The sequence below is a fragment of the Amborella trichopoda genome, chromosome 5 (assembly GCF_054954075.1).
Source record: "Amborella trichopoda isolate Santa Cruz 75 chromosome 5, AtrichopodaSantaCruz75HAP2 v2.0, whole genome shotgun sequence".
NCBI lineage: Eukaryota > Viridiplantae > Streptophyta > Magnoliopsida > Amborellales > Amborellaceae > Amborella > Amborella trichopoda.
In genome coordinates, this window is record NC_142340.1 from 42,954,824 (window position 1) to 42,975,123 (window position 20,300).

At 36.9% G+C, this 20,300-nt stretch overlaps 1 protein-coding gene across 1 annotated transcript; it reads right to left on the reverse strand.

Annotated features, from left to right (window-relative positions):
- Positions 1 to 1,856: 1,856 nt before the first annotated feature.
- On the reverse strand, positions 1,857 to 19,083 carry LOC18434224 (protein PHOSPHATE STARVATION RESPONSE 2). The gene is made up of 8 exons (XM_011625059.3): positions 18,956 to 19,083; positions 13,102 to 13,899; positions 10,257 to 10,464; positions 9,981 to 10,057; positions 9,845 to 9,884; positions 8,263 to 8,320; positions 7,306 to 7,375; positions 1,857 to 2,702 (listed from the first exon to the last, which is right to left on the reverse strand). Exons 2-8 carry the CDS (start codon positions 13,804 to 13,806, stop codon positions 2,391 to 2,393), a joined length of 1,470 nt encoding a protein of 489 aa, XP_011623361.1. The 5' UTR covers positions 13,807 to 13,899; positions 18,956 to 19,083; the 3' UTR covers positions 1,857 to 2,390.
- Positions 19,084 to 20,300: the final 1,217 nt, after the last annotated feature.

The following is a 20,300-nucleotide window of genomic DNA, read 5'->3' on the forward strand; positions in this document are numbered from 1 at the left end:
CCTACTTGGTCCAATTTTTCAGACCCATACCTAGATCCAGGTCGGGTCTACCCATTATCAGGTCCGGGTCTACTGCCACCCCTATCAGGCAACCAAGTTAAAGAAAAACATATCCGTATACCAAGCTGAATAAAATATACGTTGCAAAGAAATTAAAAAAATAGTTGGACTTTTGCATTTTAGTTTAATATAAAAATAACATAAAAATTGAAGGGCAAGTGTGGTAGTAATACTGAAAGTAAAAATAAAGTAAATTCTCATGTAAATCATACATGGGTGCCGTTTGTATAGAGCCTAGGCTCTAAACAATCAAATTAGAGCCTATCTTCAAATGATGTCGATAAATGTGGTTTCAATATTATAAATCTTTGCGATAGCCTTAAATTATATTTTTGTATTTATTATAAAGTTTAAAGCTTCAAAAATAGCATAGATCGATAGATCTTTGAAAAGTTGAAAATCTTGAAATTGACGGTCTAAAAATGCGATACATAATACCCTATTTCCAAAACTTGAAATCTATTTTTTTCTCATGTCCATGCATCTTGGTGTCGAAATGATTAATTTGAAGATATTTGGACATCAAAACAACTTCTTTTAGTGAAATTTTTGAGGTGGGCTCTAATTTGATTGTTTAGAGCCTCGGCTCTATATAAACTTTTCCCGTCATATAACAAAGAAATATTTTGTATCCATTTACCAATTTGAACGTCCTGCCATTAGCTAGTAAAAATAATTTAGGAGAAACGGAATCCGGGCCTAATACTTTAGCCCTTAGAAAATTTTGAAGAAATCAAGTTTATCAATAATTCAATATAGGCAAACAAGAGGGATTCAAAATCTTCCGTGGGTTCCCTTTCTTTTAATTTTAAAGGATATTTAAGGTAAACTCCCCATACGGGATAATATAATATTAACAACTATCTAAAATACAAAAATTAATGATAAAATGATTTGTTAAGGATAAATTTATAAAATATATAATTGCACCTTATTAAGTTTTTACTAAATATATGGTCACTAAGTAAGAACACATATGCAATCATCACTAAAGATATGGTTGTGCCTTATTAAAAATTAGTTTTCTTCTTCTTCACTCTCTTTACCTTCTATCAAGGTGAGCGAACTTGTTATGGACAATTGGGTTTTTGAAAGACCAAACACAAATTCGGTTTTTGAATAATTAAATTTAGCTAATTTTCAAATTTTGAATAACTGAATAAGCATATTTCTCAATTTTTGAAAACCCAATGTTTTAAACATTTTGGTTTTTTAAAATTCGAAAATAGGCAGTTCTGTCTTGTTAAAAAAACATGTTATGACGTTGAAAGACAATTATAGATAAAATAATGAAAACTTGAAAGCAATAACATTAAATATTACTGATATATACATCTTTTTCTTAAATTTCTAGTAGCATGTACTCTCAAAAATTCTACAAAAATACCCAATCATTGGAGAATTAGGAGCCACAAAACCCAAGCCCCTTTTTTTTTTTTTCCTTTTTTCTTTTTTGCCTTTTTTGAGTAGCTTAGTAGCAAGAATCGAACTTGAGATATAGCGTCGTTAAACATCAGCTCCTAACGGCTTGAAATTCCTAAAAAAAGCCCGGACATCATTACTATATTATGCATCATGAAATCTTTACATTCATTGTATTGCTTTTTATAGGATAAACTTGGTCCTCTCACATTAACAAAGCCAAGGTCATGTTCATCGTAATAAGAAAATAATCAGGACATATTTTACCCAAAATTAAAATAGATAAGTAATCTCCTATTGAAGTATCAATGATTTTTTCCAAATAAGTATCAATTACATTAGCTAATTAATGAAAAAATAACAATGATGAAAGATGACCTTAAAACACTTATTTCATTGCAAAGCTACAAAGCTGCCCCTGAGACACAAAATCCTATAACAACTCTTTACAGTTCCAAATGAAGTAAAAGGAGAACCTTTTCTTTTCTTTTTTTTGATAAATAAAACCAGTAAAATGTTCACAAGCTTAACAGCTCCATGATCCACAACTCTTTATAGCTCCAAGCATTTTCCAGTTTTTCGACACTTTTTCTTTTCTTACCCTCGGGATAATCTCCGTTGTTTCTTCCAATCTCCCCATTCAATTGGAAGAATGAACAACCGAAATACAAATGCAAAAGGCATATTTTATATCTCCAATGTAAAGCAAGAAATTAAATTAAAAAAAAAAACAGAGAGGAAGATGGTGATTTCCCTCACCACATAACCCGAGAAGCAGCATGGTTAGAGGTCTTCAATCAACTCCAAGTTCAGGCAGGCAGGGTAATTCTTCTATGCAACTTGTAGAAAATCCAGCAAATGGGGCATTTTGATAATTTTCAGTGCTCACGTGAATGACACGTATGATCCTATTCAGAAATTGAGGAGCTGGGATCCCCACTTTTCAGACGTTTGGCTGGGGGGTATTGGGACCCACTGTCAGATTGGGTATTCACATGGGGCTCTTCCAAAGTGATTGTGGCATTGTTCCTCTCTACTGACTCTTTTGCAGAGAAATCAGTTTTAGACAGAGAAAGAGTTGAATCAGAAGGGACCGATGGGTCGCTTTCTGAGGCAATCTGTGCCTTGAGCTTGTCAACCCCCCCCTTGCTTTGCTTCTCAAACATCATCTGAAGGTACCGACCTTGCTCTTCAATTCGTAACTGAAGATTTCGCTGAATCTGCAACATTCATATGAAAAAAAATTTATAGAATGCTGACAAAACAATCTAAACATTCATAACTAATAAATTGATTGATTAACTAAATTGATAATCTAATATTTCATTTATAATTTATGAAATAATATAAAGTAGTCCCAGAGTTTGATAGCAGGAGGTCTAAGGGTTCAATCCTATGTCTCCTCATAAACAAACTAAGCAGACCTACCTTATTTTTCAAAATAATCAGCTCCCACAAATTGAATAATTTAGTGTGAAGTAACTAAGAAAAGTTTCTCAAATTATCAACATAACATGATCGGAGCCTAGAAGACTACAGTTTTTAAAACTAATTCATGTGGTAGCATTCATATCCATCTTAGCTATCAGACCCAACGAAGAAGGAATGGAGCAACCGAGCACTTGATAATTAGGAAGAAAATAAGAAACAGGAAGCAACCATAATCAATAAGCTCAAGATGGATACCAAAGACAGTCCAAGAAAAATTGGTTTGACTATTCAATAATTGTAAAAGGCCGAAGGCATAAAGTTCACTCTTCTGCAGTACTTATCAAACTACAAACACGCACACACATGTCTGTATTTACCAAATTGGTGTGAGTCGACACGGACTTGCTGGCCCGTCAAGCCTGGTACATCCCCCAACTCAGGGGGTATATATAACTAATTTATAATTATAATCAACTTATAATTGATTTAATCTTTGGCCAATCAATCATAATTGATTTATAATTAATTTTGTATGTACTTTTTTATGTTTTTATAATTTATAGTATTTTTTCTGATTCACCCATTTATTATCAAATTTTCTGAGAAAATGATCTGTAGTTATGCTCGATCCTTTCTATTTTTTAGCATTTTTAACAACTTTTATTAGCTGACCCAAATAGTTGGGATAAGGCTCGGATGATATTGATGATGATTTTTCTCATCTTTTATATACTTTCTTCTTTTGTAACATTATATACTTTTTAGGTCCTCTAATAATAAAAACCTTCCAACATGATTCTTTTAAGAAATTAAAGTTAGACCTCTCAACATTTTGTTTCTGATTCTGATTCTACCACTCCACATGGGGCCATTTTAGAGGGCCAAAGGAAAGAGCTGCCCATGCCCCTCTTTCAAAACCAAATTTTTGGGACTCAGAAAGAAAATACAACTCCTAAAATCAACTGGTGATAGCCCCAAAGAGAGAATGTAAGGGCATAGAATGTACTATTTAAGGCATCTTTTGTTTTTTAATGTTACTATTTCAGGCATCCTTAAGAAAAGGAAAAGGGCTTGATCCAAGATGATTTCAACCACGGTATGCAGGGCTCAATTTACCTGAAACGCCACACAATGAAATGATCAGCAGTACGATGAGGGCTCTCGCCCATTTTACCAGCGATAATCCTCTCCTTCTCTCAGCATCTTCCTCTCTCTAGCTCTAAAAGCCCCTTTTAAACTCTCTCTCTCTCTCTGTATGTATAAAATCCCCTATGGACTGAGCTGGCTGAGTCTCTGCTTCTGTCAACTCAATCATTTTTCTCCCTTCTCTTTCTTCCTGCTATTCCCCCTGTCAACTCTCTTTCTTGCTTCTCTCTTCTCTCTCTTCCATCATTCCCACCCTCTTTCTTTCTGGCTTCCCATCTCTTTTTCCCACTTTATTTGGTTCTCTCCTCTTTCCCTCTCTCGTGTTTTGTTATTCTTGGCACATGGCCGAATGAGTGGATCCCATGGTTCTGTACAAACACTAACTCCCCAGTCAGTAAAGTTACTGGTAGCAGGTGGTTTCTGGCGGTAGTCTTTCCTTGAATTCTATCTTTTCTTTGATTTCAGTTGTAGAGAGAGTGGGAGACGGAAAGAATGAGGCTGGATTTTTAGAGAGAATATCAGAGAAAGGAAGAATAGATTGGGCTTCTAGAGAGAGAACATATGAGATGAGAAACGCTTGGTTTTTGAGCGAGAGAACGTGAAAGAACAATTTGGGTCGGGGTTTAGTGAGGGGGGAGGGAAGAAAAAATTGGAATGAAAGGAGAGATGCGGGAGAAGGGGTCCCTTGTATTTTGTCTTTAAATGCAGTAAAAATTGGACTATTGTCCCTCTTGAAAGGCTGCACGTGGAATGGGAGTCAAAAGCAAAATGTTGAGAGGTCTAATTTCTTGAAGACAACATGTCTTGCAAGGTTTTTTTTTGTGAAAAGCCCTACTTTTACCATTTTTTTTGGTTTTTTCCTACTATCAAATATTCAGGATTCTCCCAAATTTCTTTTGGTTTTTTTGGATCTTCAGGAAGCTCAGCACAGGCTTAGGCAAGTCAACTCGGACTCGCCCAAGTAACTCGGACCACCAAGGGCCCAACTTCTGCGCTGAGCCGCATTTCATGTACTTGTATATATCTGTCACAAGGTCTTTTATGTTTTCTTTGCTTGTACATGATAATCATTTGTATATCATTAGGGAGTCAAGGGCATTCCATCGTATTCTTTGCACAGATGTGCTTGATATTTTGTTTATATAAAAGAGACGTGAGTTATTATTCTCCTATCGATCAAAAATAAAAATTGAGTTGTAATACTCTTTAGTTTTTGTAAATAACATACACACCTCCAAGATTCCATTTCCATGGTATTAAATCAAGGTTAAAACTCTAGGTTTACAACCCTAATTTGCAATAAATATGAATATGTAATTAGAACTTAATGAAACTTGGGAGCAAGAGTGAGATCATCAGTTTACTATTTTTCTGAATCTCAATTTTGTAACCGAATTTTTTTCACTGCATGAACAGTGCTGACAGAATAGGACTTTTGATGCATAGAATCCCATACTTCTTTATTTTTTGTAAATAACATACACACCCTAAATGAGAGTCTAGGAGAACACTTTTCAGTTCTCCAAAATTCTATTTCCATGGTATTAAATCAAGGTTAAAACTCTAGATTTACAACCCTAATTTACAAGAAATATGAATATATATAAGGTTGGAACTTAATGAAACTCGGGAGTTAGATTGAGATCATTAGATTACTGTTTTTCTGAATATCAATTTTTTAACCTGGTTTTTTTCACTGCATGGACAGTGCTGACAGAACAGGACTTTTGATGCATAGAATCCCATATTCATGAGAGGAGTCCTCAAATACTTCCTGAAGGACCAAGCCTCCACCCTCTTGCCTCCCCTAACAACTAAGATCTCAATGCATGGGTGGATTCAACATGAAATCCATCAAGCAAGATTATCTTCAATGGTCCTATGCAGTTTGGCTATATCCTAAAGGCAAGAATTTTAGGGGTTATTTGAACAGGTCAACAATAGACATGATTCCATCAAATCCCCTATATTCTTAGTGATTCGGCACTAATTAGTTATTTTTTAAGGTTATGGAACACTATGAAGTATGAACCCCAAGGCAAAACGATGCAGATGAGGATTACAGACTCTACTCATACAGCATGAAAACACCATGTAACTATTTACAGCTAGGCTAATGATGCTATAATATTCCATTTGAGCAAGTCATGGAAATCTCTAATGTGGTCATCTCTAAATCACCACACGTTATCAATCTGTACTGCTAATATTAAAGTTCTTATATGTTCTATCTTTGAGTCATCACCATGCAATAAGGTCCTCGAGTTTGTTTGATTTAATAACAGCCTTTCGATTTTTTTTATCTACATTATGCCCTAACTAATGAGGTTTCCTTAGCCTTTAGATCATTCTATCTACAGTTGAGGCCTAACCAATAAGGCCTCCTTACATACATGAGATTAAGATGAAGTCCCAATTTTCCTGAACTCCTAGGAATGAGTAGTGCATCGCCTGCCTAATTTCTTTGGAAAATAATTAAATAACATTAGATATTAAAAAATGACTTAAATTCCCAATTATTTGGACTCCTAATAAATAAGGTTTTTTTTTGGCATATGTGATGATTTAAATTTCTCATTTATATGGGCTCCACTTCATTTATTTTCGAACAAATAAAAAATATTATGCCTACTAAAAAAAGCAATATTTGACAAATAATATACATTTTGAATTATTACGCCTGTGCACCACACAGGCAGTGGACTAATATCATCTATGATGTTTCAAAGAAACCATAGGCAGCACAAGGGCTGCCCACTAAGTGTCTCCATATCTGGAATTCCTAGGTAGTAGATAAAATTTTAAAATAACAACTTCCAAAATGCATAAACAGATGTGAATGCTTGTGCTCACAAACTGACATAAACAGAACGATGGATAAATTTCCCAACGTCATAGTACTAACTAAAATAAAAATGTACCCCCAAAATAAGCAGAGAATCAAGATTGCTTCCATCTAACTTTCCACTACCACCATGTGGCTCCTATTTATATTTTCCGTTTGTCTTCCTTCTCATTCTGAAATTGGTTTTCGTGCGCCAGTTGCTCATGATCTGTCCATTTTCTCGTATTCTAATTTGGGTTTTATGTTGCTTGTAAAAATCTAACACTAGCTTGTAATTTCTGATTCGGGTCAATGAGGCAACTTATGGTAACTAAATGTTTCATAAGGGAATCCAATGTCACAAAATCTTTCGAAAAAAGAAAACCCATTTAACAAGAAAAGCTTCCACAGAAGGTTCATACCTCAAGTTGTTCATGCAGCCGCTTCTGGACCTCCATTTGCAGCCGCAATGCCTCTGTAATCTCAATACCTCTGTCATGGGAGTACATCAGGGCATCAGAAAAGTTCAGGCTTCAAATTCAAACATTCTCTCCCTAACACTCCCTCTCTGTTTTAATGATCCACCCAACATTGGGTGGCCAAACTGATGATCCGTAATTTCTTGGACGGCAGAATATAAACAAAGTGAGTGGATAGTTAAAAAGTAAATGACCGAATCAGCTCAAGAAAAAGAAATAAATGTGCCCAAGTAAGGTTACCTGTTCAACCATGCTACCCAAATCTGAGTCTAATTAACTCAGGTGTGTCCCAAGTCAACCCATCTGGTTCAGAATCTAGGAATAATCTAACCATGTGGCAGAGGAACACTTAATGGGTAGTAAAAAGCAGAATCTACCCTTAAACTCCTTATGTATAACATCAATAGCAAAATATGGCTAGCATTAAAACGAGAGAGAGAAAGCTTGTCGCCCAAAGCTTATGCCAGAGTGACAAAAGAAGTCCAACCAAATAAAGCTATGGTGTATCTACAAAAATTGCATGGCGTGTAGGGGATGCTCAAGTATGGGGTGCTGCACTGTATTGACCAAGGATTTCTAATTGGTGCTGCCAGTTAGTGGAGGGGGCAGGGTTGGGGGTTTCAGTCTCTATGCTTTTAGAAGCACTTATTACCTCAATAACAATTTAATCGGAAATAGAGAACAAAATGTTGCACTGCACATGGCTGTAACTTGTACAAGATAAATGTCATACTCTTGCCATCTTTTTCATATCGATTCTTCACAATTATCATCATGTTTCTAAGTTCTTATGACTTTATAGCCATTTTTTCACCAATGTTTTTGTTTATGATTTAAACCGAGCGGCACACAAAAAGAAAGAAGAGGATTATTACCGGTGATATTCATGAGAACACTTACGTTTTGAGGTCCAGAGTTGAAATGTCGTCAAGCCTGGTCATCTTTTTCTCTGCATTGCCTGCATAAATTAGGTCATAAGAGTGCTGTCAGCTAAAGAAGTCCTAACAGTATATGAATGTAATTTGTAAAGAAGAGAAATATATGCACAGGACAAATACCAATGACTCAGGACAATATGAACATATCTTAATTTATGAAGCACGGACATATACGACACATATTGCATGACACGCAAATCATACATCAAACGTCACATTTAACTAGCAGTAGCGCACATTTCTATTATGACTAAAATATCAAAATGGTAAAATTGCATGATGAAAAAATAATCCAGAGATTGGGTCTCCATTGAAATTAGTTGTCCTTAAGATAGGAGAGAATTGCTGTTTATGTGTACATACATCCAAAATATTTAAATTTGGATGAAGACAAAAGTACTCATTAAAGGGATTTCATTTTCCAATCAGCTTCCTTGTTATATATTTCCAATTAAATTACCAATAGAAGTATTTATTTTGAGAAGAGATAGCGATTAAACTGGATTAGGAGGTAGGTCACCCTGTATTCCCACTTTGTAGGCCCCCCCTCAGTATGTACCCTACACTAATGTTTCTCTTTAGGTCTTTCTCTAGTTGAATGCCACATGTCCGTACCCCAAACTGTGGTTTAATACATGTAGAATATAGAGGCCATTTCAGGGAGCACACAATATGTTCAAATAACAATTAATTCCAAGATATAAGTGAAGTGATGTTTTAATGGAGGGAAAAGGGAGCAACACTTTGGGCCTCAGAGTGGGAGTTGAGGTTAAGGCCCAAGGAGTAAGAAAGTAGGCCAAGTGTGACTCCAGAGAACTCTGTTGTTTGGAAGAGCAATGACCAGGTGCCATGAAGTACAAATACTAAGGTTGAGCGGGGAGAAGGCACCGCATGAGACCCTTCTGATGTTGTAGAGAGAGAGAGAGAGCAGATGTTGCATAGAGAGAGAGAGAGAGAGAGAGAAGCAGATACCTAGTTTCATATAAGTCTAGCAGAGGACGCAGTTGAAGCCAGTAAAAAAAGAGAAAGAAAGAATATGGTTTGTACAGGGAGGACATTACTTGAATGGTGGAAAAAAAAGATCAAATTCCTTGGTTAGGGAGCTCCAATAGTAAAAAAAATTCCATACATCAGTGACCAGGAATTTGCTCATCATCAAATATGGCCATTCCATGCGGATATGAAGTTTGTAGGCAGTATCATGTTGATACACTTCATTCTGAAAGGGCGGCATCTTTTTTTAAAAGCTAGAGCTAGAAGAATGGTCGAGGCAGTGCTTGCCATCAAAAGATCAAAGGGTTGATGGGCCTGTCTAAGCTAGAAAACATCAATTCGGTTTAGTGGACTCCATCTTAATGAATGGACAACACAAAAGTTCTGGGCCATAGGTGAAACTCGTCGGATGTAGGTAAGCATCATTAGGGAATCAGTGCTTAAGCGACAACTTACACACGTCTTTGTTATGTACATATTTTTCCCAAGAAATTTGGTTATAAAGAACATAAACATGCAAATAAATAACGGCACGAGGGACTATAACTTGCCTTCTGATATGTCTGGCCTATACCTAGCAGTTCGATACTTCTGCAAATCAAACAAACAACTGTTCAATTAAAAAAAATGTAAAATCAATGATCACTAATATCAATAGTGAAAAATCTAGAAAAAATGCACACACACCTGCAAGTGACTTTTCACATGGTAGATAGTCAAGCCTTCAACTTTCATGAGCTTTAATACACCTTTCGGAGTGGCCCCTGTGGCAATTTATTTTTCTTGTCAGCAAATTAAATAAATGTCATGGAATACACAAGGAACCTATTTGCTCAGATAACAAACTTAACTGATATTTCTCTTTACATAATGATATTCCTTAAAAAGAAAGTTTTTAAATTCATTATAAGCAAAAAAATTGGAAAACCGAGAAAGGAAAAAATAGGAAATGAAAGCACCCACTTTCACTGCCACCAAGCTGGTTAACAGCTTCCACAAAACACTCATGGAGCTCTGGTGTCCATCTCATGCGAGCCTTGTTAGTGCCACCATTTCCAGAGGAAGGAGAAGAGACAGAGCAAAACTCTCCAGAAAGAGCAGGAGCCAGCTGAGGAAGAGGCCCCTGTTGCACCTTGAAATCTGAAGACAGTTTAGGTGTCTGACAAAAAGGCTGCGCAAAGACAAAAAACATTGAACAGAAAATTGCTTTATGATTTACCAATCCCATTTTGGAATATAAGAAACATTGTATATACAGTATATCTTCTTAACAACTTGAAAGATATAAAAAATATCCATAAATGATAAATTAAATACTTAGAAAGTTACAGGAACTGCCCAAAAACTATGCACCATCTTAGATTTATAACTAATCAGATTATAATGGAACTGTTGGATTTCTATATGATTAGATTATATGAACCCCCAATAATTTGATAAAATACATTTTCATATGATTCATACATTTAGAAATGCCTTCACAGGAAGATACACTATTGTCCAGTGGACTATCTAACAAAATAGTCCACTGGGTCATTCCATTTGAATGAAGGTACAAAAAGAGTGGGAGTAAGCACTGGGATCAGATCTCATTCTGATGTGTCCCTCTCCCTCTCTCCATCACTGTCTACAATTGTAATGGACTGTGAGGACCCAATGGACTGGTTTCTGTAGCCCATTAGACTTAAGTATCATTTGCAATTAAAACTTCTAGAAATTTAAAGGAAATTTCTAGGTGTGTGTGGGGTGCCTGGGGGGGGGGACGGGGGGGGGGGTGTTCACGGTAGGTAGGTAGGTCGGTAGACTTACAAAATTATCAAATTACACAGGAATCATCTACTTATTCAATAAACTTAACTCTATGATTCATGTATCAAGAAAAGTTTAAAATTCACAAACGTTTTCACCCAGGGAGGGACATCCAATACGGTTATGGTCCGACCTCTGGATAGGCCACACCCCTCTCATGGACCTTTTCCCCAACCTCTTCTCGTTGGCCCTAAACAGGCTTTCCTCTGTGGCGGATGAGATGCTATCTTTGGGCTCCCTTAAAATCTGGAACCCTTCTTTCAGGCAGGCTCTCTCTGACCCTGAAACCTCTGAATTTCTTAACATGTCTTCCCTGCTTCATTCGACCTTCTTGGCTTTTTCTGGACCCGACCAACTCCTTTTGGGGGGGGTGTTTTCGGTAGGTAGGTCGGTAGACTTGCAAAATTATCAAATTACACAAGAATCATCTACTCATTCAATAAACTTAACTCTATGATTCATGTATCAAGAAAAGTTTAAAATTCACAAACGTTTTTACCCAGGGAGGGACATCGAATACGGTTCTGGTCCGACCTCTGGATAGGCCACAACCCTCTCATGGACCTTTTCCCCAACCTATTCTCATTGGCCCTAAACAGACTCTCCTCTGTGGCGGATGAGATGCTATCTTTGGGCTCCCTTAGAATCTGGAACCCTTCTTTCAGGCAGCCTCTCTCTGACCCTGAAACCTCTGAATTTCTTAACATGTCTTCCCTGCTTCATTCGACCTTCTTCGCTTTTTCTGGACCCGACCAAATCCTTTGCACTCCTTCACCCTCGGGTTGTTTTTCTGTCGCCTCTTTCTACAAGAAACTTTTGATGCCACCTACTTTCCCTCATTCCCCAAACTCCATTGTCCCCCAGGCTTGGTCCTCTACAGCTCCTCCTAAAGTCCAAGCTTTGGCATGGATCGCCCTTTCTAAGAGGGCCCTTCTGGTGGACCACCTACAGCATAGGGGTGTCCTTATCACCAATCATTGCGCTAGGTGCCTATCGGATAAAAAGAGCAATCTCTTACCTCTCCATCCCGGCATTTTACAAACTCACTCCTGTCACCCCGTGGCCCAAAGCCGGCAGGATACTGTGGAAGGCCTCTGTCACTGCCACGAATTGAGACATCTGAACCGGGAGGAACCCGAGAATTTTTCAAGGAGCCAAAAGTGAGGTTCCGGCCCTCTTCCACAAAATAACTGCCCCATTCATCTTCTAGGCTACAATCACAAGAGCTTCACAGGAAACTCCTCTGTGACCTTCCTTCATCATTGGAAAACTCTCCTCAGCACCCACACCCCACGCTGCTCCCGCTCGAACTCTTGGTCCCCTCCCCCTCTAGGGCAGACCAAATTGAACTTCGATGGGTGCTCGCTCGGTAATCCTGACCCGGCAGGGGTGCGTGGTGTGTTCCGAGACCATAGCGGCCAAATCCTCGCTTCTTTTTCCCGGAATATTGGGCACACCGACTCACAACTAGCTGAGTCCATGGGCCTCCTTTCCGGCCTTAAGCTTTTTAAGCCCTCTTGCCCCTGATCATCGAAGGAGATGCTGAAAACATCATTACTTGGACCTCAGGCTCCACACCTTGCCCTAGTTCCTAACGATTTTTGACGATATTACTCATATTTGCAGGGTTATGGCCGTCTCATGGAGGTATACCTGGAGGGAATCCAAGGCCCTCGCAGACCATCTGGCTAAAGACAGAGCGCTTTCCAGCACCACTTCACCTTGAGTGCTTTGGTTTTTTGTACTTATGTAATTTTGTTTATTATGCTTGGGCCATCTGCTCACTATAATCCCATTTTTTGTCTAGGGCTACCATCCTTGGTAAGCAATTTTTTTGGCAAGAGGCCCGGTCTGTGGGTTTTCTCTTTGCTTCTTCGTACTTACTTCTTTTCAATACAACAATTAACACTTACAAAAGAAAAAAAACAATCCATACCATAAAGTCTCCATATGAAAGTAACACTACTAATAAAAAAACTCAAAAAAGAAAGCAACATACCTTGGGTTGCGGATCAGCAGCATTGGTATCAAGAAGAAGATCACTCCAACCAGCAGGCAAAGTTTCATCATCACCAATTAACTGATCTGTCCATGCTCCCCAGTCAGTTCTCCTGGTTTGATCATCCCCATCCATACCATTATGTTGGCTAGATTCACCAACATTGTCAGGAAAATCAAGAAAACCTTGAAGTGGGTCAGAAGACCAGGAGACATCATTGCTTTCTTTTGTAAAGTCAGAAGCCACTGGCTGAAATATATCCCCTGATTGGGATGAATGTAATAAAGAAAGTGAAGTGGAATTACTTGATGCTTGAGAGATAAAGTTACTTGATTCTTGAGAGATGAAGTTACTTGATGCTTGAGAGATAAACGGGGATGATGAAGAATGTCCTTGACGTTGTGAAATGGAAGAAGAGAAATGGAGATCATTAGAAAATGCTGAACCGGTCGAAAAAATAGGGCCCACAACACCATTGTTAGAGGCCACGGGGCCGGTAAGTGGGCCGACAGTACTGGGTCTCAGTTCTTTTCCCATGCCAGCTTGTTGGGTACTTGGAAATTTAGGTTGACGATCCTCCAATGGTGCTGACAAACATGGTAAAGATGAAGAAGGACCTTGCGGCATTCCCAGAGAAGAATTATGCTGCATTGTGTTAGAACTTCGTATGGAGAAAGCAGGACGCACTTCCATTTCTTTTTCCATGCATGGTTCAGGTCTCCTATGTTAGTAATTCTTGGATCTCTGATATCTTGATTTTACAGCAGAAACCATTTTAAGATGCTTTGCTCTCACAACCTGGAGAAAAATTATGGCAAGAAAATGCAAATCAATGCCCAATGCTTAATCAAACAAGTTAAGATTAGAAAGACAGAAGCATTAATCAGTGGAAATTTGATTACATTTCATTAACTATGCAAACTTATAAAAGCCCAATTGAATGAGTTGACAAGGAGAGAAAGTGGAAGGAGGAGGCGGCAGCACATTCCAAGGTTACTTCAATAAAGAAAAGAAAAAAGGAAAATTACTTTCCAACCATTTGCACCCATACCCCAGCTATCACGATAACAACTCAAACTGACAGCAGAAATGCAGATGCATAGGCATTCAAATAATATTTGTGCATGCATGGAGAGAAGCAAACAACTTAGCTGATTCACCAGGTAAAAAGCGAATACATAGACAAGAGCTGTTTATAGCGCCATTCCTCGTATAGTCCATTTTTGCTATTTTTGGCCATTCAAGTATAACAACAACAATCCCAACAATTTTGCATTGGATACATCTCAGGCTCCAATAATTTATGGTATTAATAGAAAACAAAAAAAAAGGGACAAGTTGCAAGAGGAGATGGGGAAGATTACTTATAAAGCATGCACTCATCAAACAAGTACGTCAATGTCAAGCCAATTGGAGCTTTCTAAATAACTAATGCTTGTCTTCTTTATATTTCAAAATAACTCAAGGTAAACTAAGATTTCAAAGTAGTTAATTTCCATGCTCATGCTCTTAAATCTCAAACTAAGATATGCTCAAGCAAACGTCCTCAAGTCGTAAACTTTTATAGTAATATTGCCTGCTACAAGTTACACTCACACGACGGCCATGAGTTAAGCAAGCTAACACCACAAACATCAGAGCAAAGCATCATGGACAGGATATAGCACTACATCCTTCTAATATCACCCAATGTGCCTCATTAGGGTTAACCTCGTTAGTGTATTGCCACACATGACCTCATGCATTGTTTCCTCAATCCTCTAATAAGAACCAAAGAAGTCAGCCTTAGAGTGCTTAAATATCATAAAGCTTGACATATTTATGATTCATCAAATTTAATTGAAAAAATCATAGAAATAGCGTCTGAGGGGAAGTTTTGTATCATATAATACTGACAAGAAAGAAATATCACAACAAACGAAAGAAGAAAGTTGTGTATCATATAATACTGACAACAAAGAATTAATACAATGAACAAAAGAAGAAACAATTTACAGAGGGAAAAACACCATAAAAGACTCCCTAGCTACAAACAGATCAACTATGCTATATGCAACCAAGGTACATCGACAATAGTAAACACTGACAGAATGTAGAAATGGTGAAAAAAAACTGCACAAGACAATGAGCCTTATAATCACCTGAATCCCACCTTATGGTATTAAGAGCCACCATCAATGACAATTCACTCAAAAAAGTCCCGAGAGTATTTGCACCTAACCAAGATGGCTCACTGCCATCCCAATCGAGTCCATAGTGCCAAATATCCTAGCATACCATCTAATGATATACTCCAACACATTACAACAAACCCTTGAAACCATCTAACTATGCTTTAAGTTAGCACTCCAAGAAATTAGAGCAATTAAAAACCCCACCCCCCACAAAAAAGGCGAAGCAGGTCCTAAGTCAAAAGGGCACATATAAAACTCCTGGTATACTCAGCTATAACACGTTCATGTCACATGGTATCAACCCCTCCAGTAAGCCTTTGAGTCAACTAACCATATCTTCCTAAAATGCGGTTATTTAGCTCCGGATATATCCTGTAAGCTTTAACCATATCTCCCTAAAATGCAATTATTTAGCTCCTTATATATCCTGTAAACTAAAGTAGCAACACACATCTAGCGTATTAACAACTCCCTCTATTTTCATATCACGTGAAAGTAACCTTATACAGTTACACCATATTACAACAGAATCAAACATTGCCCCATTTAACCTCAAAAAGATCAAAAAATTTTCCTCCCATGAATTAGCAAGTGATCCACTAAAGTATTCCTCCCCAACAAAATACACAAGCTTAGCAAGTATTCCTCCCCAACAAAATACACAAGCTTAGTAAGTATTCCTCCCCAACAAAATACAACAGCTTGACAAGCCATGCAAATTAAGTTTAGATATATTCAATAATCAGTTGCCAAAGTTTTACCACAATAAGGGAGTCAATGAGAAGATTGTAGATCAAGCCTCTTTCCAAACCCTTCAGAAGTAAAACCTTACCCACATTACCAAAATTCCAACCAAGAAGTTACACATAAGTGTCCCCAAGCTATGTGAGGGACTCCAATACCTTAACCTCAATCTACATCAAAAAAGAAAATTCAAAGGACTAATGCTTCATTCAATTAACCATGTTAGTAGTGCACACCACAAATTCAACACAAGCACTTCCCACAGCTCAAGATACTTGTGCCTTTTTTTTGAGGAATCAGCCTCAAGAAACTTGTAGTCGACGCTTTTTATGACAACTCTGCTTGATATTGTTTCTAATATTATACTGGCCAAAAATAAGTATATATGCATTGCCTTTATTTTCCAACTTTAAATGTGATTTTTTTATTTGTTATATTTATTAAAAAATATACAATTTATTGCACAAACATTAGAACTAACCTGTGAGTTTTCTTCTTCTTTTAGTTTGGTAAAAGTTGTTTTAATTGTCACATCTAAATTCCAAATTCGAGCCAAACATGAATATCATGTCATTCCCAGCACAATTATTTATTTTTATTTTTTTGGGAATCTATATTTCCAGCACAATGTTGACTCCTGGAAAATGATCCTCTAGTGAATCAACACATTATTTCTCCCCAAAAGCTACAATTCCATCTCCATCAAAGGAGGAGAATCCTATATGATTATAATTAATCGTACGTAGTTCTAAACCCTTCTGGACAGCTGGCCACTTCACAATCTACTCCTCCCATCTTAACTCTCCAATACTTGCTCTACATACTACTACATCATCAACTTAGTTTGAGATGCATGTACGTAGAACATCTTGGGCACATGCTGTCATGACTGCCACTCTTCAATACCTCCATCCAACTCTAGGATATGCTCTATAACCTCGACGGTGGAAGCCCATCAACATACTTAGACCTTCTACTTAAAGACCTCCAAATTTAGTAGGCATACAAACATCTTGCCCCCGACAATATTGATACACTCACTCAAGCAGTCCCAAGTCTATAAAGAGACTTTGGAATATCCAAATCCCTACTAAATTAGGCATTCTAAAGTGAGATAAGGACAAAAAAAATATAAAATTTTGGCAAACCAGATTTTATACTAATCTTTTCCCCAACGACAAAATTGTTTTTCAAGAGGTATTTGACTAAACCAAAAAGCTAACAACCTCCACATTCACTCTTTACCCATCTTTCTCCATATCCATAACTTTGGTTTTTCGTGAGTTTAACTTTTTTGCTGAAGCTTTTCCAATGCATTACAAATTCTGTATGGGTTATATAATCTTTTTTTTTTTAGGGGGGGGTTGGGGTTTGGGGGGGATTGGTTCAGGCTAACTCTTCTCACCACATCGAAAAACCTTCGTTCCTTCTACTTTCCTTTTGGGACTCCATAAGATCTCATAAAGCCATTGTATATACAAAGAATACCATTTTGTAGATAAATCCTTCCACCTTATTTTCTCATTCAGGTAAACTTTACAGTTTTCAATGTAGAATCATAAATACAGTTCATTAACAAGCGTGAGTAAGTAATGAAGAATCATTAATTGGTGAAACTCACAATGATGAAAGAATATACAACAGAGAACTGAATAAGTTTATTTCTATTTAATAGTTAGCCCAAGTTTATTACCATTAGGAGTTCATCAATTCCTGATTGGGAGAGATCATGCTTTCTAAGGAAACACATCAAACTACTTCAGCAACAGAAAAGTTATTATACATGACAATTAAATGATGTTAATACTGGGAAATGCTGAAAGAAAACAGAAGATTAAGGGTAAAGCAACAGAAGCTAGAGGATTCTTTTTTTTCTTTCAGAACCCATAATTAATAATACCATGCACTTCCTATCACAAGCATTTTTTAAGAAAAGAATGTTGCAGATTTTATATAATCTCGCCGCCAAACTGCAAAAATCAGTTCTGAGATATAAACAATATATGAGAGAGAGAGCGAGAGAGATAAGCCCATCCTGGGAAATAGTATGCAGAGAGAGAGAGAGAGAGAGAGAGAGAGAGAGAGAGAGAGAAGAGAAGAGAACAGAAGAAACAAGAAAGTGAACAGGTTTTCATGAAAAAACCACATGAGAACTTATTTTCATGTTCCCACAAGAAAATGACGCAAAAATGTTGCAGTTTTCACTTCCTTTAATATTTGATAAATCTAGAGCTATATCGTGAAACTACAAAACCACCAAATATTGCATGAGGAAAGGTGATGATAACAGAGAAAAATCGTGTGTGAGAGGCATGCCATTGAAATCCTATCAGAGAGCAAACCCTACCAATCAAGAAGAACAGACCTACCATTTCACGAGAGAGAAACAGACCAAATTAAAGACCTACAACACGCACATAGCGAGAGAGAGAGAGAGAGAGAGAGAGAGAGAGAGAGAGAAAGAGAGAGAGAGGCAAACGATAATTAATACCAAAATTTGACATAAGCGAGACAGAGAGAGAGAGAACCCATTAAAATTCCACCAAAAACCAACCAGAAAGAGAGAGAGAGAGAACCCATTAAAATTCCACCAAAAACCAACCAGAAAGAGAGAGAGAGACCATTAAAATTTCACCAAAAACCAACCACGAGGAAAAACTGAAAGAGAAAAACTTCATAAGAAATATATACTAAAACTGAACCCCAAGCTTATTACATAGAGAGAGAAAATCCATGAAAATCGGTAGAAAAAACAACCAAAAGTAACTAAAGAAAACGCAATAGCACATCGACTGTGTCATAGTACCCAATTTCAAGTCATCACCCATAGAGAGACAGAGGAAGAAATAATCCGTTAAATTCCCAAACACCAGACAATCATGTAACATGTACAAAACCCCAAAGTAGAAAATTCGTTTGGGTTTCAAATTCTTTACCTTAGCTTGAAAACTGAAGCAAAAAATTGAGGCTTTGCAAATTAAACCCTAAGAGGGCCGCCATGGAAAAGCCTCATGAGGTTCTCACAGAGGGACTGTGATACCAAGAGAGGAAAAGCAAACGAGACAGAGAGAGGAGAGAGAAGAAAAACAAATCTCCATGGCTAAATAGTGCCTATGTTTTTGCACAAGGCGAAAAAAAAGTAAAAAACAAATAAAACTAAAATTGAGTTATTGGGTCTCTGTTTTCTTTCTGGTAATTTTTTAGCAATACAAATGGGAAAAGTTTATATATGCCCTAGCCTCAAAACAATCAAAGTAGTCTACCTCAAAATTTTGTCTTTGTTTTCATGCTTAAATATTATTAAATTGATTACCTCGACATCAAGATGCATAAATATACAAATAAATGAATTTTTAAGTTTTGGAAATAGTGCTTCTTGTAATACATTTTGAATTGTTTATTTTCAAGTTTTTATAAATCTGTTTGATCTACATTATTTTTAAAATTTTAAATTTTATAATTAGAGAGGAAAATATAATTTAAGACTATCACAAAACTTTTCAGTATTGAAACCATATTTCTTGGCCCTATTCAAAGGTAAAATCTAATTTGATTGTTTTAGAGCCTCGGCTCTACACAAATCGCACCCAAAAAAAAATTCAGCCGTAATTTCTCACATATCCCCAACAATTCTGGCAAATCCATGCATGTCATGTCGTTGGTCTTGTACTTTCTTTGTTGGTGCGTGTGTTCTCTTTATCCTTGGCAGCTGACTTCCAAAAGGACCTTGTTATTTATTTATGAGAAAAGTTTATATATAGAGCCGAGGCTCTGAACAATCAAATTTGAGCTTATCTCAAAAATTTTATTTGAAGATGGCGTTTTAATTCTTAAATAGCTTTAAATTGATTATCTCGACATCAAGATGTATGAATACGAGAAAAAATTGGATTTTAAGTTTTGAAAATAGTACGTTTTGTAACGTACTCTTTTACTGTCAATTTTCAAGAATTTCAAGTTTTCATAGATCTATCGATCTACATTATTTTTAAAACTTTAAACTTTATAAATAAATATAAAGATATGTTTTAAGGCTATCACAAAGATTTCTAGTAGTGAAACCACATTTCTCGACATTATTTTAAAGGGAGGCTCTAATTTGATTGTCTAGAGCCTAGGCTCTATACAAGATGCATTTGTGAAATATACCTAATAATACCCCCACCCCAAACTTTTTTCACTTTTTTTTATAAGAAACCAACTTTTATAACTAAAACCCCCTAACTAAAAAAGTTGTAATATTTTGATGAAACTACCCCTTCCCGTACCTTCACCGTATGA